This window comes from Dermacentor variabilis, chromosome 6 (assembly GCF_050947875.1).
Source record: "Dermacentor variabilis isolate Ectoservices chromosome 6, ASM5094787v1, whole genome shotgun sequence".
In the NCBI taxonomy this organism is placed as follows: domain Eukaryota; kingdom Metazoa; phylum Arthropoda; class Arachnida; order Ixodida; family Ixodidae; genus Dermacentor; species Dermacentor variabilis.
In genome coordinates this window covers 31,427,647-31,450,275 of record NC_134573.1, presented here as the reverse complement: position 1 = coordinate 31,450,275, position 22,629 = coordinate 31,427,647, and the positions used below count along the sequence as shown (strand labels likewise).

Below are 22,629 nucleotides of genomic sequence, written 5' to 3'. Positions count from 1 at the left end.
TATTTGCTTTTGCAGAAGAACAAGCTACTATTGCGTGTGCATGTATAAGCAGCTGGCACAATTTGTAGAGACGAAGACGTTGACGGCGGTGGCGATCAAGTGGGTACGAGCCTTATGTTGAAGGCGCGTCCTTCTCCCGACCTGGATAGCGTGCAGCTTCTCCTTTTAAATGAATTGTGTAAGCAGGAGAAAAGAAAAATGTTTATGAACCTCCTAAGCAGCAAATGCTGGTGGGTATGCCCTATTAAATCATAACGAAAACTGGCGCATGACATTGCTCCACAGAGCTACCACCGCGTGGTAAAACAGGAAAGCGCCTATTTTGAAGGCGCTTTGATTCGTCGCACATTCGGAAAGCCCACGACGCCGTGGCGGTCGCTGAGCGACGGAATTCGCTGTGCCGCTGACTGAAAATTGCGCCATGTGAAACAACCTTATGCCGTTGTTTTCCAGAATACCTCACTATAAGTTGCTTTTTTTGTTGACATGCGCTCTGATAATGTCTGAAAAAAGCCACATATAGCGGTCTTCTGTCTTCTCATGATATTTAAATGCACCAAGTAAGGACAAATAGGTTATCATCCAGGCGACTACCAATTCTGAAGCCAATGTGAAGTTCTCCCAATATGCCGGTATTCTCTGCCCACGCTTGCACCTTTAATTTAATCACCTGCATTGCAAACTATAAATTACGGATGTAATGGTCGACGGTCTATGTGAGTGAATTCTATCTTTTTCAGACTTACGTTTACAAATTAAAGTTAATCTACTTTCTCCCTAACTGCCTGGTATTCGTCCATATTCGAAAGTTTTTTCCAGTGCTTTCATTATTTCCTTACTTTTTCGGTCCTAGTTCATTATTCCGCCTACGGGAAGCCTCGTCTAAGCCTGTGGCTTATATTCTTTTTGGCTTTGTTCCAGGTAAATTTTTGTCAAGACCAGCTGCTTTTAAGTCATGTTCTCTATTATGCTCCTTTTTCTTTTCAAATACAACCTCTTCAATGACTTGGAAAGATTCGGCACTTATTTTTCGGATGCAATTTAATGTCGCGTACCTTTCTAGTTTGTTTGCATCTTCGTCTAGGATATGCTGCTGTGTCGTTCGAGACTTCCTGCCTAATAATTTTACGTGGTTCTAAAATATTCAAGGTGCAGCATTCTTTTGCTCACGTATTTCTGACAACCAACGCTCACTTTTCCTTTTATGATTGCTTGAACCCGTATTTGAACCATAGTATATATCGCCCGGTATATTTCCCATTTTCTGGCTACTTCTTCCTGCGGTAACTGCGCCTTATTGCCTTGCGCTCTCGTGATTTCTGGTGCCACTCGGCAATCACATCTCGTATCTCCCTGTTCGACCAGCTTTTCGGTTTCTTTGTTTTTTCCTTTCGAAGGAGCGCATCCCTTCTCTTTCCGTATTTCCGTCGTAATTAAACATAGAAGCTCACTATATCTCCACTTTTTGCTCGGCCATTTACCATGTTCTTCGGCGACGTTTGGTACTACATTTCTTATTTGTTCAGTATTCAAGTTCTGACTGGGCATTCTTCGTTGCTCTCTTCCCAACTACATATCCCACTTTCAAAAGAATGCGTTTATGGTTGCTTCCTATGCTGCTGTACCCTTCCTCGTCAATGGTATTTCTTTCAACTTATCATAAATTGGTTCTGTCATCAGGCAGTACTCAGTGGTCGATTGCCAGTTTCCCACTTGCCACATGGTCTACCCATCACACTTAGGCCCTCTATTAACGATAACGAGGCTATGTTGCTTATAAAGACCTAGCAATGACTGCCCATTGTGTGGTATTAACATCTTGATACCTTGTGTGTGCATTTATGCAACCTAAAATGATTATTTGCACATCATTCCCGAAACCCTTATTATCAGCACTAAGGCATTCTACTAATTGCGCATTATTCTCTCTACAATTATTTCCACTCACCAAATACCTTATACCTTGCCAAGTTTTCTTTCGACACATTCTGCGTGACAAACAAAGAAGCTCCTGACATTTTGAATTTACTTTTTCATTTCGCTAACTGATGGATACGCATTCCTACTCCCTCTCCCTTTCTTTCCAATTTAGTTCTGTTTCACCCTTCCCAAACTTAATTCTCAGTCACTGGCGGCTCTTCCGAATAGCTAAGCTGCGTTTCTGCAACTGCATACATCCCTACTTGTTCTCTATTTTACTGCTCCTCAATCTCTGCCCACTTTTCCTTTATTCTGCCGCCATGAATATTTATGTAGGTTTTCCTCTTTTTTCTCTTACTGAAGACGATGGCCTTCTGATGTTACGCTAGGGGACCTTATTCTTCACTACTACCTACCCTAGCATCCTTAGCGCCCGCACCCCCCTCCCCCCCCAAAATAAAGTACCTGCGCAACCAGCAAGCCACCAGCTCATTCACGCCCAAGCCTGTGAGCGAAGTGGGTCCCATATCGTTGAAACCTAAGATAGCTTCTCATTTCCCTCTTCTACAGCTCCGAAACCTTTCTCTCGGCTTAATGTTCAATAGCCTCATTAGCAGCCACAACGGCTCACGTGGCCCCTGATCTTTCTCCCGTATGGCTTACTCATCTCCGGTAATCCGGCTAGCAAGCACAGCTGGACGCTGGTGGCAGTCGGTGCTGTTGCCGATTATTAAGAGATAGCGAGAGTGTTGCACTGCTAACGCCAACTAACGGCGGGTTTGCACGGGGAAAAAGTGGGTTGGGGTTGGTAAGCTGGGTGGACGTTTCGCGCCTGCAGCGACACGCTCCGCAGGACCATCCTGAGAAAGGCTTTGGTGGGGCGCACCGGGATGGACGAACTGGATCGTTCGAAGGCGACACCGTACGCGTAATTCCACATGCGAACAATTATGCCTTGGTGTGCAGCGTGAATGCAAACATATTCGCTCGCTATCCGATCGCCGTGAGGCGGACTTCCTAAATTTGTGGCGCGCCCGTTGGCATGTTCTATTGGTAACCATTCGGCTGACTAGACTGGTGCATAAAAGCCTCAATAAATTCCCTTGTAATTGTCAGCAACACTATGTTGTTCCTTTGTCCCAAGAACAGGCTTTCTTTTGTTTTTGCTTGGTTCTTTAAGACTACACAATGTATATATATATATATATATATATATATATATATATATATATATATATCAAAAAGCATAAAGTTCAATTTTTAAGTATACTCCTTGTACATTTCATGAGCACCACTGTGCCTCCCATTGTTCTGTGTTCTAGCTGGCCGCCTAAGACCTATAGTGAAATAGCCTAAATGTTCGTATATAGGAAAACTGTGAGAACTGTTCAGTTTCCTATATTTTGTATATCTGGAAGCTATCGTAAGCGCTCGAGTGAAACCTGGCATACACATCTTCCAATTCGTGCGAAAACGTTTGAATACTCGGCAGTAATTTGACGTAGTAGTTCTGCGGAAACCCGCAAGGTGGAGAGAAGCAATGAATAAAGGAAAAGTGAGACATCCACCCGTTCGTAGCAATTGCTACAAAGGAAACCCATGCGGGTTCCTCGAAAGAAAAGCCACATAGTTGAAGAAAAATTCGTCCTGGTCCGGGACTCGAACCCGGGACCACCGCCTTTCCGGGGCAGCCGCTCTACCATCTGAGCTAACCAGGTGGCTCCGGACCAGGATCAGGACGAATTTTTATTCAACTATGTGGCTTTTCTTTCGAGGAACCCGTATGGGTTTCCTTTGTAGCAATTGCTACGAACGGGTGGATGGCTCACTTTTCCTTTATTCCTTTACTCGGCAGTAACCGTCGAACCTGAAACCCTACGCACGAGCGCATCAGCTATAAAGTTCACTTCAAAGTAAAAGTTTAGTAATGTGAAAGCATTACGTGCCTCCTGAAGCACAAAATTTTGCATGCCGCGTTAACAAGCAATTGCAAGAAAACCAAGGTTACCATGTTATGACGTCATGTTCTTCGCACAGGACCTGCTGCGGCACGCACTGCAATATCCCACGGGGAACAGTCATGGCGCCAGACGGTCGCCGTAGTGCACACATAAAAATTTACTGCGCCCAATTGGAAAATTTATTGACCCGCATTCAAAACGGGCCTGATCCACTTCCGAAATTCCCTTAGCCCGAACCCAAGGTTTGCGTGGCCCATGCCTACAACCGACGTTAATCTGAAAATTGAGCTGACCGACTTTCAAGAGTAACCAGGCCCTCTCTCAAAATTGAGTTAGCCTTATTTGAAAATTGAGCTGCCCCATGTTCAAAGGCGTTCTGGTGCACACAGAATATTGATTTGACCTACACCCGAAACGGAGTTTGCCTAATTCGAAAATTTAGTTCACCCAGGCTAAAAACAGAACTAACCCACTCCCATAATTGACTTGGTGCAATGGGATTGAGTCAGATGACCTTTTTTCAAAGTTTCAAACATCACACACAGCGCGTACATAGACAGGGACCAAATTGTAGCAAGCATGTGACGCCCCTCAAGCATAATGTTCGTTCGCCGCCAGGCTCGGTGGCCTGCTAAGCTCGGCAGGCAACATTTGTCACCGCACCGCAATAAACACCGACGCGCACGGCTGCTCGGCGGTCAGTCATCGTTCAGCACAACCACACTGCGCAGCGTCCGCCTAACGGAGGGTGCCAAGAGCCCCCCTTTGTTCACGAACCCAGGTGGATCGTGACAGTGGCGACGAGTGCCCACGGATCGTCCCACGCCGCCGCGAGCGGCGAAACACCGCCCCCCGTTGCTGCCGCCATGCCGCTGTACAGAAGGCTCGAGCCGTTCGAGGGAGATGGGTCCGCCTGGCAAATTTACGAGGAACAAGTTCACGTGTTCTTCCGGGCAAACGACACACCCGAGGCCAAACAGCGGGACATTTTCCTGGCCAGCTGCAGGACACGCGTCTTCAGCCTCTTGCTCGATCTTCTCAAGCCAGCCACGCCGCACTTTAAGACGCTGGGTTAGCTGCTCGCCATACTGCGCTCGCATTTTAACCCAGCACCGTCCACACTGAAGGCACATTCACGCCGAAAGCGGAGCGTCTAAGCGGACAAGCGGATTTTCAAATCGGTGAGGCGGCGAGCTCCCGCGCCTCTTCAGACTGGCCGCGTTGTCTGGCTATCCGCACCGCCGGGAAGGCGGGGCATCTCGCAATTTTTTTAGCAATTTCAGGGACGTGCTGCCATCTCGCGGCACTTTGGGTTTGTGCGCGCACTTTCGATATCTTTTTCTTCGTGGATCGGCGCGCTCTCGTCCGCTATCTACTTCTGCAAAATGATAAGCTCAGACGAAGAAGACGAGATCGTTGGCATTTTACTCGTCACTTGACTAGTCGATTTTCAAGATTTGTTACAGTGCAACACAAGACACGGACAAAAGAAGGTAGAAAGCGACGACACGGCGCCGTGTCGTCGTTTTATACCTTCTTTTGCCCTTGTCTTGTGTTGCGCTGTAACAAACCTTACTATGAATCCCAACCAACTAGCCCAACTTGCCGCTTTGACGCTTTTGAATAACAGAAGCGAAAAGCGCACAGAAAGACATTCGTTTACATTCCTTCACCAGCGCTTCCGCAGTGTCGGGTTCTGATTGGCTGCGGCCAAAGCGGCCAAATTATCCGCGCGGAAAAAATCGGTCCGGACGCGATACGGCCAAGCGGCCGCGTATTTTCCGCAACGCGGCCGCTTGGCCGGATCCGCTTGTACGCTCCGCCTTCGGTGTGAACGTGCCTTAATGGAGCGTTTCCGCTTCGACAACCGGAGCCGCCGGGATGGAGAGACCCTCGGGCAATTCGTTGCTGCGCTACGAGGGTTAGCGAGTGCCTGAGTTTTCGGGGACCAACTGGACTCGCTGCTCCGGGACCGTTTCGTCTGCGGCATCAACAACCCCGCCATGCAGACGCGACTCCTGGAGCTTCTCCAACCCTCTCTGGACGACGCCTTGAAGGCAGTGCTGGCAATGGAAGCTGCCGCCAAGGACGCCGGCGAGATTTCCCGTGCGACTGGCTCACCGTCGGCGGAAGCGGCGTTCAACGAGTTGGCGACAAAGGGCAGTACCTGTGGTCGCTGTGGTGGTTCCCACTCCCCCTCACAGTGCCAGTTCCTCCAGCACAATGCTTTACGTGCGGGAAAACTGGGCACCTGGCACGTGTATGCCCAAGGGCGAGTACGAAGAGCAAACAGCAGCAGCAGCCTCATTCAAGCCCAGGTACCACACAAGCCCGCGGCCAGGGTAGCCGTCACAAGGGTATGCTAAGAGGGCGTGTGGCAAGAGGCTCAAGTTCTTCCGCGGACAGGCTGCGCGTCGTGGCCGACGACCTGCTGGTTTCGACATGTGGCATACAGGCTTTGTACCGTCGTCTGTGCCGCCGTACCTGCTGACCGTCGAAATCTGCGGGCACCCCATTTCCCAGGAGCTAGACAGAGGGGCCCGCGTGTCAGTAATGGCCGGGAAACTCTTCAAGCGTACTTTCCCCGGCGTGTCCGTCGAGGTTTCGGGCGTGATGCTACGCAGCTACTCCGGGCAACTCTCCCAGGTCCAGGGTAAGGCACAGGGCAGCGTTCGCTTTGGCGACAGGGAGGCAACCCTTTCCCTTTACTTATCGAAGGGGTCGTCGCCGACGCTGCTGAGCCGAAACTGGATTCATGCACTGGGCGTTCGTCTGACAGAGTACAAGGATGCCAGCCTGCATGGGGTGCAAGACGTCCCCAGCCTCCTGACCGTGTTCAAGTCCCTGTTCCAGCCAGGGGTAGACACATTTGCCGGCACGACGGCAGGCATCTATGTACCTGAGGGAGCCCGGCCACGATTTTTCAAGCTTCGCCCACTGCCGTTCGCCCTGAAGGATGGGGTCACCCAGGAGATGCAACGGTTACAGCGAGAGCGCATCCTGGTACCTGTCAAGACATCTGAATGGGCCACTCCCGTGGTACCAGTCCTCAAGCGAGACGGCAGTGTCAGGATCGGCGGGGATTTCAAGGTTGCCATCAACCCCGTCGCTAGCATCGAGAAGTACCCGCTGCCCCAGATTGAAGATCTCTGGTCATCATTGTCCGGTGGACAGAAGTTTACGAAGCTCAACCTCAGAGATGCTTACCAGCAGCTGGTGCTCCAAGATGCCTCCCTGAAGTATGTCACAATATCGACAACTTTGGGGCCATTTCAGTACACGCGCTTACCGTTTGGCATGGCCTCGGCCCCAGCCATATTCCAGAGGGAGTTGGACAACATCTCAGGGGGCATGAGGCACGTGGCGGTGTACTTGGACGACATCCTGGTGAGTGGCAGTGACGATGGAGTACACCTGCAGAACCTGCACAACGTCCTGGCACGACTGCAGGGCGCCGGCCCCAAGCTCATGCTGGAAAAGTATTTTTTTAGCCCCCAGCGATGAGTACTTGGGACATGTCATTTCCCAGGAAGGCCTAGCCCCGGCTCCCCGCAAATTTTATGCTGTGCTCAAGGCACCTAAGCCCCAGAACAAGGAGCTTCAGAGCTACTTGGGCCTCATCAACTTCTGCAGGAGTTTTCTGCCGAAACTGTCGCAGCATCTACAGCCGCACCATCTTCTGCTTCGAGATGGTCAACAATGGGTCTGGAAGAAGGAGCAGGACCGGGCCTTCCAGTGCAGCAAGGAGCTAATCACCAAAGATCCAGTGCTGGTGCACTTCGATCCTGCCAAGTCTGTCGTCCTTACTGTAGATGCGTAGCCGTACGGTGTGGGAACCGTCCTGGCACACCGGGACAAAGATGGCCAGGAACGCCCTGTGTCGTTTGCTGCTCGATTGCTTCATGCTGCAGAGCAACGTTACAGCCAGCTGGACAAGGAAGGTTTGGCCCTCGTGCGGTGTCGAACGCTTTCAGCAGTATCTGTGGGGCCGGAAGTTCGAGGCGGTCACGGACCACAAGCCGCTGTTGGGGCTGCTGGGGCCTGACAAGGCAGTTCCTGTGCAGGCATCACCTCGAGTGGTAGGCTGGGCCTTGACGCGGGCAGCTTACAGTTACCAACTGGTTTACCGTTCGGGAAAGCGCTTGGGACCTGCTGGTGCCCTGAGCTGCCTACCCCTGCCAGAGGTGCCTGATGCTGTTGCAGAACCCGCTGAAGTATTCATGCTGGAACACGCGTACCCGGAGGTGCTCTCCAGATCTGTGGTATCTCAAGTGACTAGCCGGGACCCAGTCCTGTCTCAGGTGGTCAAGGCGATGTTGCGTGGAGATGAATTGGTGCAGCACGCCTAAAGCCACAAGGCAGCTCAGCTGAGCTTGCAGCAGGGCTGCCTTCTGTGGGGTTTTAGGGTGGTGATCCCACAATGTCTCCGGTCCAGGGTCCTGTAGTTGCTGCACGCGGGTCATCCTGGTGTAAAAAAGACAAAGATGGTGGCCCGGTCCCATCTTTGGTGGCCTGGCCTGGACCAAGACATCGCTCACTTGGTGGGGAGCTGTCAAATCTGCCAGGAGCATCAGCGAGCCTCGCGTCGTGTGGAAACCACCCCCTGGCCGTTCCCACAGAGAGCCTGGTCGCGCCTACAGGTGGATTTTGGGGGCCCTTCAAGGGCCACTACTTCCTGGTGGTGGTGGACGCCTTTTCGAAGTGGGTGGATGTTCTACCTGTCGCCAATCCATCAGCAGGTACGACCATTGCAGCGCTACGACAGGTCATCGCCGCCCAGTGGTTGCCGGATGTCATCTTGTACGACAATGGTCCTGCCTTCGCCAGCGCAAAATACTTGGCCTGGCTGACGAAAAACGAAATCCGCCGGATGATGGTTGAGCCGTACCACCCTGTTATAAATGGTGCAGCCGAGCGGGTGGTGCAAGCCATCACAGACAAGCTCAAGAAGAGCCAGACTGGGAATTTCCGGACGCAGATTTCCCGGATACTATTTCACTACCAGACCACGCCTCACGATGTCACTGGCCGTGCCCCCTGTGAGCTCCTACTGGGTCGTATTGTCAAGACACCCTTGGACGTCTTGCATCCAGACCTCCGATCTACAGTGCTCTTGAAGCAGAAGCTGGCTGCTGACCAAGGATGCCATCCCGTGCCTTTGCCAGAGTCGGGAGCTCCAGGTTTTGCCAGGAACTTCCGTCCTGGCCCACCCTGGTGCGCCGAACAGGTGGTGTGTCCTGCTAGCGCCCCATCGCAGCTCGTCCGCATGCCAGACGGGGCCATGTGGCACAGACACGCCGACCACGTCAGGCCTCACCTCGGGACCTGGCCAGCACCCTCGACTGCCACTTATGAGTTCCAGCCCGCAGGAGGACTAGCGGCAGCACCAGTCGCTTCCAGCGGATCACCATCCACCTCGGATGCGGCAACCGTAGCCAGTGGTGCGGCACCCATTGGACCGGTGTCGAGCCCGGCACCACTCGCAAGGCCGACCACGACGTACCCTCCCTATGGAGCGAGGCTGGCTCAAGCAGCACCCGGCGTTGCCACGCACGACCCATCAACACCGGTGCCCAAGGCGGAGTGCTCGACGGTGGAGGTCACCGGACCGTTACTTGCCTGGATAGCAGGCACCGTCGACCAGTTAGGGTGGAGGCAGAGCCTCGTTTTTTGAACAGAGAAGTTTGTTTCTGTTATTTAACAAACAAACTGGGGGTAAGGGGGTGTAGCAAGCATGTGACGCCCCCTCAGGCATAATGTTCATTCGCCGACAGGCTGAGTGGCCTGCTAAGCTCGGCAGGCAACATTGGTCACCGCACCGCAATAAACACCGACGAGCACGGCTGCTCGGCGGTCTGTCATCGTTCAGCACCTCACTCTGCGGAGCGTCCGTCTAACGGAGGGTGCTTCGAGGTCCCCCTTGTTCACGAACCCGGGTGGATCCTGACACAAATGAAGGACGAAGGCTTTTCTTCGTGGTTCCTTTGGTACCTTTCTATGTACGCGCTGTGTGTGACGTTTGAAAGAATTGAATACTAACTAGCCCCTACCCAAACCTTCTTTCAAAGCCGGCTGGGTCCACTCCTAAAACTGACTTGATCCACCCGCCAAATTTCAGTGGCCCACCTCCAAATCCTTCGCATAATTAAAAATTGAGTCGACCCACGTTGAAAACCAATCTGGCCCTCTCTAAAACATGGCTTGTCCTCACTTCTAAATTGTCTTTGCATAATTCGAGCACATGACCAAATGAAAAGTATCACACGGGAAACTCGGAATACTACCGCGCTGAATTCACATAAGGAGACATAAGTGCCTCTGTGACTTTTGGACAGCACACGCCCGCAATTCGTGCAATGTGGAGGCCCCAACCTAAATGCTTTGAAAATTGCCTTGAGGACAGTGCGACAGCTAAGGAGAATAAAAGATGCGCGGCTACATTAAAAAGTGGGCAGTCATTGGAGCATATGCTAAAGGGGATTGCGTATAGGGGACAACTAATGGGCTACTAAGGGGACTACAAAAGAGGACTGCGCGCTCATGAGCCCTTCATTACAATACTTGCGTTTTCATTCGAATGCGTTGTTACTTCCTATTAGCTTTCTCCCACACGATGTTGTGGGTTCGAGTGTCCTAATTAAACCTACCTTAATTAACTGTGCCTTAACTAGCTTCGCATTTAATTAACATCAAAGTTAGGGGGCTCGCCTGCCGGAATAGGTCATAGGTCCACATGAATTATTAATAATATCTTAATTGCGTGTGCCTTATTATTTGCCTTAACACCAAAACACTGGGTTCGACGTTCTAACTTCACGATGTCAATTATAATGTAACTTGGAAATATGGCTGGTTGGCCAATATCTCCATGCTGGGTCGCGGGCTCGCGTGCCTTAACTTCGCATTAATTAACATTAAAGTCGCGGGTTCGACGCCCACCAATGGTCGGGGGTTGAACTCCCTCTGAATTTTGGTGCCATAACGCCGGACATCGGACTTTTCGTCCCATGAGCTTCTTAGACTTTCGCCTTTATAATCAATAGAAATGAACACATAGCTTTTTGGATACTAGAGGCGTCATGCCGTACCTAACAATATTAGGAGACGTAATACATTGTACAGTGGAAAGCAGAAGGCGTAAAGACCTCCGAAGGAGAGTACGCATTTCACGTTTTATTTTCAAAGGAAAACCCCAACTTCCACTGTGGATCGCATATTTGTTGCTCAATATAAAGATTTGAATATGCCTCACTTGGTAACTGTGACTCACCTTGAATCGGGGAAGTGAAGAGCCGCTTGCTTGCCAACCTGGTCAAGGTGGTCAAACAGCACTGATTCTCCGCCCTTCTTGCACGCGCTCAGAAAATCTCGCAATGTTGGCATGAGTCATCGCAGACCACGAAGTAACCAGAGAAAAATAATCTACTGTATTTATTATGAAATTAACTCGAAGGTCGGTTTCAATTTAAATACGCTCAGTACACGTCGCATTTCAGCTCAGGGTTCATCGGTGATCCCAGAGGACAGTCGAAGGCGATTGCAAATCTGTCGAAATTCATCAATGCGAGATTTGTCCTACGCGAGGAAGAAAAGGAGAAAATGAGAAAATATAAGACACACAATTTTCTTGCGCGAGATATGTGGCGCTAAGCTGAAGAAAAATGTGCGCAACAATAGTTGGTCATAGCATTCATAGTCAATAGCATTCGTTTGTTGCAGTGAGGCCACAACAAAAAAAAATGAAAATAACAACGGCAATAGTCCAGTTCCCCAGCTTCTTCACCTCTCCACTGCGTAAAGTATACATTGGAGGGCACTAAAAGTAGCTGTAAAGGGAACTTAAGCGGAAAAGTTGCAATTGGCAACTTTCTTTCGCTAGAATCAATAACGACTATGCACATTTGTATACACGCTGTGCACACTAATTAGCAGCGAGAAATTTACATGTTTTCCAGCTGTTAAACAATTTATCAATGTTATGAACAACGAGCATAACAAAAACTCTGCTGTAGTCGTGGGCTTTTCGAAGCAATCACTTAACAAATTCTTCCTTCTGCTTCGATATGTGTGAAATAACGTCATTATAGATAAAATTTTCCAAGCATGACGCCGGCTAGGCTTTGACTTTTATAACTGATATAGCTACGGGTTTTCTTTGCCATGAAACTCTCCGTTATTATTTTGGATTACTCATCTGGCGACTATGCAGAAGTTCACGTTGTTGACTTCAATTATCTTTTCCGGGAACCACTTTTACGCGTAGTGTCTTTACTTCTCTACACTATATAATGGTTCTGCTCCCAATAAGCAGACATTTAGAAGTAGAATGGGCGACTATTCAAACGTTCCAGTATAAATCGCACATTACACACTAACTATTTGTATTCGCATTGGTAAAGCAACTATGCGGTATTTTGAATGATAAAAATTGACAAAATATTTCACAACAACGAAAGTCTGGTTATGGTGCGCTGTCTGTTACACAAAGAATAGCAAAAGTTAAACCGCGGCAAATGTTTTCGACGTAATGTACAAATTAAATGGGCAATAGCATATTTTCTTCTCGCTTAGTGGCGGAATTGAGCCTACATACAAGGCTGTGATTTTTGCTTGTAGGCTGTCACTTAGTGTCCCTGTCGGTCTTTATTCACATATCAGTTTTATCTATTACGCTGCAACTATTATAGTTTTTTACTTGCAATGCGGACTTTTACATGCGTCTAAGGCTCTACGGCAGAGAGGTCCTTCAGCAGCCTTCCTTTCATTTTTTTTTTGCTTTTCTCGCAACTTGTAGTCTTTATTTGCCTACTATTCATCCCATGTTTTTGGCAAGCTTGTAGCAGAAAAGCTATTCATCATTCAGACGCTTATTTGTAACCAGGCTCTAACGTCATTTAGAGGCTTCCTACGCGGTTTTTTAAAGGGGACATATGACGGATTTAAAACGTCTTCCGTTTCTCCTATTCCCTCCATTTTGAGGTACTGACAAAATTAGTGCTCCCTAATTATATTAGGATAAATATTCCGCTTGCAATTATATGCGTAAGCATTTGACTACTCTGGTTTAAATTTGATATTCGGTACATAGGATTTGTGTTTATTTGTATTGTAAGAAGTCGGTATTGGGCCGCCTTGAAATGAAAGATGCTACAAAAGATGGGGAGCAACTGTGGCATGCACCTGTGGTGGTTTGGCACGAGCTTCTTTGGGTGCAGGTCATAGTAGAAGGCACGGCCTCTTATCTTCTCGCACATAGTCTGCAAAGGGTAAGCACACAACAGCAGAAATCATTGCGTAAAGTATTTCAGAACCGTAATTTCGCTGACATATGCCATAACAGTACGCCAAAATTCAGAAGAATTATTGGGGACACAAAAAATGGGCCTGTGAAGCGACGGACTAAACCCAACATAAACCAAAGATATATGCAGAAAAGCAATGTTCCCTTCAAGAGACGCGTAGTCCTAGTTGGTCCTTTGTAGAAACTAAGATTCTGAAAACACAGATGTTGACAAACAGTGAACGTTTGCCAACCGCACTGAACAGCGATCACTTCTTGTACGCTTTTTTAGACCTACCTTCAATACCTACATAGCTTTAACGCATGTAAGGCTCTGCACTTCTGGTCTGACAAGCTTCTTATCCATTATAACAGGGTCTGGTTGTAAGAAGACCATTACCCGTGGGTAACTCCGCCAAAAACCAAACGCTTCAGGCAAGACACGGTAAGGTGCATTGCGATGAATAATTCTGCAAGAAAGGAAAAGTCCTCAAATAATATAACTCCTACCTCTCGTCAACTTAGACAGTAACTCGAAAGCAGTTAATTATATGGAGGAATCTGCTTATCGCGAAAAAATTGTTCGCGATAATGAGAGCCCTCTCCAAGGATATGATCACCTATGAAGAAATCCCAATACGGAAACTTTCATATCGTTTCCATGAGCTCAAGTCAACGCTCACATCTGCTCTTTTATTCTAAGAATAGATGTTATACGTTTTTCGTGCTTGCCTCCAATATTTAGGATATGGCGCTCGCTCCTCGCATGCGCTGCTAGCAGAGTATAGAAAAGCTAATAAAATGAGCACTGTTTTGAGGTTTGAGAACAATCATTTTGTTATCTTTTAATTGAAAGAGTAAATGTAAAACTGCTAAAACTTGAAATGTCTAGATATCACACACCCTGCATAAGCACAATTGTTATGCTCCGATTCTACACCAAGCAGTAAAGTTGCTAGGTGTCCTTGTTATCGCTTTTGCGTTTTTTTTATTGGTAGTGTTCTCCAGAGCCGTTCTAGCACTACGCGGGGTCATGATGGCCGCGTTCATCGCAATACTACCTTCCTCAAAACTGGCGATCAGCATCGTCTTATGTTCTTTAACACCACGCCATCTGTCTCCAGCTGGAGAGCTTAGAATTACTGTGAATTGCTCCTCAGTTGTCATTTTCTGTCCTGTGTATAATGAACAATAATTTACGCTACTGTGTTATGACAACGCGGCAAATTAAACAAGGCTTCTTTTCTCCTATCTTCCTTAACCTCGGTCTTGGTTTCTTTAAATAGCAGCTGTGTCGCTATTTCTGTCGCTACAAAAATATTGATGTAATTTCTTTACGGAACATTTTATTGTGCTATAAGTTAAAAGTACATACTGCCTAATTGTGTGTCTATAGCTTGGCGGTATATCATTATTGATGATCATATGGAACACAACTTGACAAGGATAATGTATTTGAAGAAATTACATTGGTTTATGAAAATATGCCTGTTTTATGGTTCTTGCCGTATGTTTGTTGTTTGAGCCGCATTCGAATGACTTGAGGCTGTAAACATGATTTTATTGAATATATGAACAAAAAATCACTAATTAGCTTCAATGCGTTCTTCACATTCCTTGAATTACTCTTACATGAACTCACCATAGCATATGCGAAGAAAAATATCTGATCTTGGTTGTACGTTTCCAAACCAGGAATCAGAACCATCTTGTAATACTCTTCGTACTTTGTCATGTATACCCTGTAGGCCTGCACATTGAAAAACAGTCCGTCAGAATAATATAGCCCTCAATTACATGTCTAAACGATGAACTGAAACATTTGATTCGCATACTATATAGATGTGCTGTTTGAGTAGGCATGCCGTCTAATACACTACCTTACTTTGAGCGCGACAGGGCCGTACTCAGGAAGTTATTTCGGGGGGTGTTTGTGAGTAAAAAGGTAGTCATTTCAAAATATTTATGCTGGCTTATATTTATGTGTGAATTGAGTACAACGCTAACCTATCACAATTAAAGGGTATTTTTAAATTGGTTGTACCCAAATAAGTAAAAGATTGATGTGTTAAAGTTATATTCAGGTTAAGGCAAGGAAAAAAAGTTTGGGCTATAACACCACCGAAGCCGGGGACAACGCGGCCTGTGTTTCATGAGCGAACACTAACTGCCTTTTCCATGCCGTGCCGTGCACCATGCCTATGCAGTAGAAGCGGTGAGCAAAATAGTTTCCGCACTGCGCAAGATGTGTTTTTGTTTATCATTTCCGAACGCTAGTTCGACGGAGAAAATCATTCAAGGTATTGAATATACGGATTATACATTAGGCCTCTTTCTAGATTTGCGAAAAGCGTTTGATTCGGCGAATCATGATATTCTACATCTAGAACTGGAATGTTATGGAATGCGTGCCATGTCATTGAAATTAATAACCAGCTATCTTAAGAAACGCTTTCAATTTACATGTGTTCATAATTATTACTCAATATCGTTAAATGTAACAAATGCAGTACCCAAGGATCAGTATTAGGTCCTACCCTGTTTTTGTTATACATTAATGACATAATGCAGATTGATAACACCATTGATATAGTAATGTTTGCAGACGATACTAACGCATTTTTTACTTCACGGACAAAACGTGAACTTTAAGAAAAGACTAATCATTATCTACAAAACCTATCCGAATGGCTAAATGATAATTGTCTCCAAATAAATGCCTCTAAAACAAATGACATAATTTTCTCGCCTCCAAATAAATGCGACCGACATTTCATGCATATTACGTATAGAAGCGACAGTATTCAGCAAATACCTGACCAAAATACCTCTTAGGCTAAAAATTCTTTATTACACTCTAGTATATTCTAAGATTGCCTACTGTTCACTAGTATGGGGTACAACCACTCAGTGCAACTACAATAGATCAATGGTACTACAAAAGCGCGTGCTACGTATTCTTGAATATTATGCAGGACATATCCGTGACTTACGTGCCAGGGAGTTATTTGTGAAACACAACGTGTTTATGGCCAGTCAAGTTGATCTTTATAAGTTAGTGCAACATATACACACCAGAAACATCAAAAGACAGTGATATTGTAGTTGAACACCAGTACGGGTTTAGGCAGCATAGGAGGAGGCTTCCGAAGATTAGGACAAATTAAGGGAAACAATCGGTAACATATCAAGCTTTACAGATTCTAAATAAAGAAAAATACACAATAAAGTGGATAGATAGCCGCGGAAAAATTAAAAGAATGTACACAGCATTTATTGTCACAACAGCATGTGTATTGTAGACTGTTTTACGTTACTTCCTACTTTATTCATAGCATTTCAAAATTTTTCATTTTTTTTCGTTTTCTACGCATAATGTACTGGTACATAATCGTTCTCTACATATCTGTAACATGATAAAAAGGCCTACTAGCTATCTAACATAAGAATTCTGTGTGACCTTGTTGTATATGTATATTTATGTGCGTGATCTGTGTGCATATGTATCCACCTCATACTTCTTATCTGATGTAGTAGAAGTCACTTATTTTTTCCTTCTCCGGCTGTACATTGAGTGCAACTGCAATTTTCATATATTGTTCACCTTATTGTATACGTTATGGTACACGTAAATGCTGTATTAACTGAACGGGGGCAGGGGCGCAGTCAGGCTGCTTCAGCCTTTAGTCTCCGTCTCCGCAGGAAATGCCCTGAAATAAAGTGATTTTCATTTTTTGATTGATTGAATTTTTATGTAGATGAATGTGTGCAGTTATCGCAAATGGTGATGGCATATCTAAATACATTTCGTTTGCATTTTGTAGGTGGTACAGGCCCATTATTTTTGCATATGATGGCATCATAGCGCTTTCAGACGCGCGTGCTAATTGGCGTGAGATTTAAGGTGTGTGTGTGTAGGTTTTGATGTGACAGAACAGCACTCGCAAACAAAACGTGCAGTCGCTCACTTTGTTCGCTCGCTTGTTTCGCCGTCGCTTGTTTAGTCGTTTGCTTTGTCATATATTCACTACAGCCATGCCTTACAAATGTTATTTTGAAGCGGCCGCAACCGTCCTGAATGCATGTAGCTCTGAATTGCTGCCGGTGCAACTCGGTTGGCCACATGTGCGCCGCTTTGTGAATGGACAAGCTAACAGACCATGAAATGTTAATCGCGATTGTGACTAAAAAGACTCAAAATAATTTACACAACATATGGACACTACGCTTTTGTTTGAGCAGGAGTGAAGCGCTGTTACCGCATTGCCGCTCGCTAAAAAACTGATTTCTTTTTCTGTGTACGCAGGGTCCCGACTCGATGATCAGCCGTGCATGTTTCAGTCGACATTTAGGCTTGAGAGACAGCGCCAACGCCGATCTGCGAGCCTTTCCGCGTACTGCAAATATTTCCAAGCAAACACAAAGGAGACACTGTGGCTTATAATACTCTATCGAGCCTTCTGAATAGCCATCGTTAGTGCGATGTGCTAGCCTTTGTGCGTTAGAGCTGATATGCACCGCAAACTTGATCAAATTATGGGGTTTTACGTGCCAACACCACGATCTGATGTTGAGGCACGCCGTAGTGGATGACTGTCGAAATTGGGACCACATTGGGTTCTTCAACGTGCACCTGAACTTAAGCACACGGGTGTTTTCGCATTTTACTCCCGTAGGAATGCGGCCGCCGTGGCCGCGAGTGGATCCCGCGACCATAGCCGCTAAGCCACCACGGTGGGCATACCGCAATTTCACTGGATAAGGATGGCGCAGATTATTTGGGTTACGTTGAGCTTGTTGGAGGTCGATATATTAGCGCTCGATCATGAAAGTATTAGTTACGGCTATTCGCAAGAAGCTCTTGCAACCGATAAGGTGGGCGTGGCGAAGAGGGAACGCTAAGGTTACTTTGCAAACGGCATATTGTGTAAAGGAAGAAGATTGAATTAACCTAGGGAAAATTACAGTGTATGAAATTTTTTGGCAATAGGTGATCGCTATAAAGGCATGTATACATTTTGATATTACCCAAAAAGTTGAACCACAAAATAATTTCGCTAGGGCATGATCAGGACCTCCTAAACCACCCCTCCCCCCCACCCCCGCCGTAGTTACACCCTAGAACGGGAGCTATCCGTGCGTACGTCCTGCTCCACCACAAAGCGTTCTTCACATTTTGCATGGCGCAGGAAGCGTGCAGCTGCATCATTTTGTAAAATGCACAAAATATGACAATGAGAAGCAAATCCGCTTGAGCACGAAAGTGTGAACCGGCGCCACATCTTTCAAAAAGCATCATGCACGGCGCGAAAGAGCAGGTGAATTTCCCGCAGTCTCCTTTATTGCTGGTCAGCAATTTTTGCGCCTTACTGAAAGACTAGTAATACTAAACTCTGATGACCAGTTTTCTAATTGTGACGGACATTTAAGACAGGCGGTAGTGCTTTCATAAAACTAGTTTGAAAATTTAGAGCTTCCTGCATTGCCTGTAACTGAATTTTTATTTATTTTATTTATTTCTTCATACTGTCAACCCTCTGCTGAGGGTTCTTACAGGGAGGGTTTAAATACAGGCAGACCATATATACAGGTGCATCAAGTGGCAGCGGAATCACAAAAATACATGTTTAACAATTTTTCAAATTCACAAACATCACTGGCTTCTGCCACAAAGCTTGGTATTGCGTTCCAGAGTTCAATCACGGCAGGGAAAAAAGAAAAGCGGAACACATCACTATGAACAAAGTATGGACGTAAAACATATTGATGGTTAACACGACTGCTTCGTTTTCCTGGAAGATGCACATACTCATCTTTGTTGATTTTTAAATGTCCATGTAGTATTCTGTAAAACACTTTCAGACGATTTTTTAGCCTTCGTACTTCTAGTGTTTCCAGTTCACAAGACTGCAACATCAGTGTAACGGATTCTAAACGGCGGTACTTTGAGCATATGAAGCGCGCGGCACGACGTTGAACTTTTTCTAACTTTGTAGTCATTTCTTTCTGATGAGGGCTCCAGATGACTGAGGCGTATTCAAGTAAAGGTCTAACAAAAGTTTTATAAGCCATCAGCTTTACATCTCGCGAAGCTTGACCTAGTTTTTGCCTTAAGAAAGCTAATCTCTGATTCGCCTTCGAGCACACATTTTCTATGTGCGTATGCCATGTCAGATTATGCGTAACTGTAACACCTAGATACTTAAACTGGTTAGCACGAACTAACAAATTACCATCGATGTAATAGTTAAAAGGCAGAACGTTTACTTTCTTAGTCATATGTGTGTATGTTGATTTATTGTAGTTTATATTCATACCCCATAATTTACACCATCGGCTGAAATTTTCTAAACAACGACTAATTCTGAGTTGATCCTGAACATTGGTTACGGTAGAATAAATTAGGCAATCATCTGCAAAAAGCTTCATTTTTACCGGTTCTGCAATAACAGAAGAGATATCGTTTATATATATAAGAAATAACAGTGGGCCCAAGACTGACCCCTGAGGAACACCTGAAAGCACTTGGAGTGGACTCGACAGGCTGCCATCTAAACTTACAGTCTGTTTACGATCACTTAAATATTCTTTTATCCATAGCACTAATCTTTCATCGATACCTATTTCTCTCAGTTTAAAAATCAGCTTATTATGCGGAACCTTATCGAAGGCTTTTGCAAAATCTATACAAATGACGTCAATCTGATGCTTCTCATCTAAGGCGGCAGCGAGATCATGAACTACTTCAATTAATTGTGTAATGGTAGATAGTCCAGTACGGAAGCCATGCTGGTTTGAGTAAAGTAAACTATTCACTTCTAGAAATCGTAAAATATGTTTTGCGATGATGTGCTCCAGAATTTTACAACTGATACATGTGAGTGAAATAGGACGGTAATTATTTACAAGTGTGCGATCACCGCCTTTGTGCACTGGTATAACTACGGCCCTGCGCCAGTCTGTGGGTAGAGAATGCGTATGTAATGATTTCGCGAAAATTATCGTTAAGTAGTATGACATCCATTCAGCATAGCGTTTCAGAAATTCAGGACAAATTCTGTCAGGTCCACTAGATTTTTTCCATCTAAACTCAGCAGCAATTGGAACACCCCTTCTTGTTTGATTTCTAGATTTCCCATTGGTTAACGTGTTATATATGGTAAATGCTCGTCTGTATTCATGTTTCTATTATTAGTAAACACAGATTGAAAGAAGTAATTAAAATGTTCGGCAATGTCCGCAGACTTCGTTAACTTTATGTTGTCCTTTACAATTTCTTCAATTTTATCCTTCCTACTGCTAAGATATCTCCAGAATTTTTGTGGGGAACTTTTTAGGAACCCTGTCAGTGTTTGTTCAAAGAATTGCTTTTTGGATAGTGTCAGAGTATGCCTCAACTCTGCGCGAAGTCTCGGTATTTCGTCCGAACCTTTTTTCTTTTTACGCAGTCGCTTTAATTTTCTTTTCATGTGAATGATGCCGCGGTTAATCCAAGGTCGGCGTTGTTTAGTCTTCTTTTTTCGAGTTGGCACAAATTGTTCCTCAAGTTGTTCCTCATCTTAAGATTATTCACTATATCAATGTTCAGGTCAAGTTATGCTTGACATGCTGAAAACAGTGATGCACTTTTTCTTGCTTCAGCAACGGAACTAAGAAGATACCTGAAAACAAAGTAATGCATTCGAGTCACTGTGAGTATTAGGCGTTAAGAAATAGCAAAGCTTGAATTTTTATATTCGTTGGGAGAGCCTAATGATGGCACGATCATATTAACAAAAGGGCATGGCATTGCGAACATCTAAGGCGCTACAGTTGCAGAAACATGTAAGGAATGGTATCTCTGAAGACATGGCCTGGCTGAAAGATTCTTGAAGGGTGGTGCCGATGAAAAGAGAAGTATGTACTTCAGTTTTACTCTGGCTTGGCTTACTTTAAGTTACACTATCACTGGAACCTCAGATGTAAATAATTCTCACCTTGAATGCTTCTTTAATGGCGGCATTGTCGGCGACGAGTTCATCTTGGTTGACAGTACCATTTATCTACGCGTGCAGTAGAAAAAATCATTTTTTAGATAATCTTCTGTGGTCAAATATAAGAAACGAAAACAATTGTGATGCGGCATAGCAATACAGCAATTATACATTAGAAATTTCCAGTACAAATGACAAATTATACCAAACTATGATAACAGTATAACAGATCTTTGGAAAGCCCTTGTTTCTTTAGTGTTATCGTCTACAGAAAGTACAAAAAAATCAAGCCAGTCATTATTTTATTGCATTCAGCATTCTTCGGGTGTTAACAGTTAGCATGATTACCCATACACGCTACAATATAAAAGTTGGCTGCCAGTCACTTTCCAAATATGTTGTTTGATGACCAGAGTTGGAGAACCAACTCTGGGTAGTGCGGTTCGCTGGTAACGCCACCAAGTTTCAAGGTCCTGCGGCTGCCTGAGGAAGGCGACTCCGGTTGGGGTACTCGTCCGGCACCTCGCTTCCTTTGACCCCAGCAAGAATTTTCAATAAAGTTTTGTCTCTCTCTCTCTCTCTTTCGGTACGTATAGCTACGACTATACAGCTATAAAAAAGCGCACGGGGAGTTATAATGCAACCCAATGGCCGCAGGTGTCCGTCAAGTGTGATCGCTTTCTTTTTGAAGCGACATGGTTCATCATTTGTTGTGCCTGCTAGCCGTTACAGCAAACCCACATTTCGGACGCCTGTTCATATTGAAGCACATCTGTAGTTTACTCCTGCGTGCTCCTGGAGGGCATTGTGCAATTACATGCAATCTGGAGTCCGATAACCACGCTAACTTGAAGCATTTTAACTGCGTTAAGAAACTACCAATGGCACACTAGACTCATTCGTGCCTGGATTTATACGTTGGCAGCATACCTCTTCCCCGGTGAAAGGGTTGGTGAACCATTCTACTTGTTTCTTGAAGCAAACCGATTCAGCGCCGTACTGACGGCGCGTCATGCCACTCCACCAGTCATCCAGGATTCCTTTGTGGTTGTACATGGAGCCTCAAGGGTACGAAATGAAGACGGTTTTTAGTTTACTCACAAAGAGCACACTATTCATAATCCTGAGCTGCTTAAGCGATGGAGTGCTCAGGTGCTGTGTAGATAGTCGGTTACTGTAGCACTTCAATGTTTTCGCGTTAGGCCATATATTAACTAAATCAAACGAGTATCACATTCAAAAGATCATGAATGGTAATGAGTTTTACAATTATCCAACAGAACTGCTTAGCTTGACTACGGAAACGAAACATAGAGAATCCGTTTGCTGAAATTTCAAATTGAATACATTTGTAGAGTGTTACATCGTAGGTCTAACACTGCGCTTGACGCAGGCGAGGCAGACACACACTGAAAAGCTGGAAGAATGGGCGTTTGTTTGCAGTGGACGTCAGAATATAAAGACAGGTTAAGGAAGTAGGGGAAGGGAAACAAAG

The 22,629-nt window shown here is 45.7% G+C and overlaps 1 protein-coding gene across 1 annotated transcript; it reads right to left on the bottom strand.

Annotated features, from left to right (window-relative positions):
* Window positions 1-11,285: 11,285 nt before the first annotated feature.
* Window positions 11,286-22,195, bottom strand: LOC142584116 (neprilysin-21-like). Its single transcript, XM_075694296.1, has 5 exons — window positions 22,065-22,195; window positions 21,138-21,203; window positions 14,804-14,911; window positions 13,062-13,138; window positions 11,286-11,456 (listed from the first exon to the last, which is right to left on the bottom strand). Exons 1-5 carry the CDS (start codon window positions 22,188-22,190, stop codon window positions 11,357-11,359), a joined length of 477 nt encoding a protein of 158 aa, XP_075550411.1. The 5' UTR covers window positions 22,191-22,195; the 3' UTR covers window positions 11,286-11,356.
* Between the last annotated feature and the right edge of the window lie 434 nt (window positions 22,196-22,629).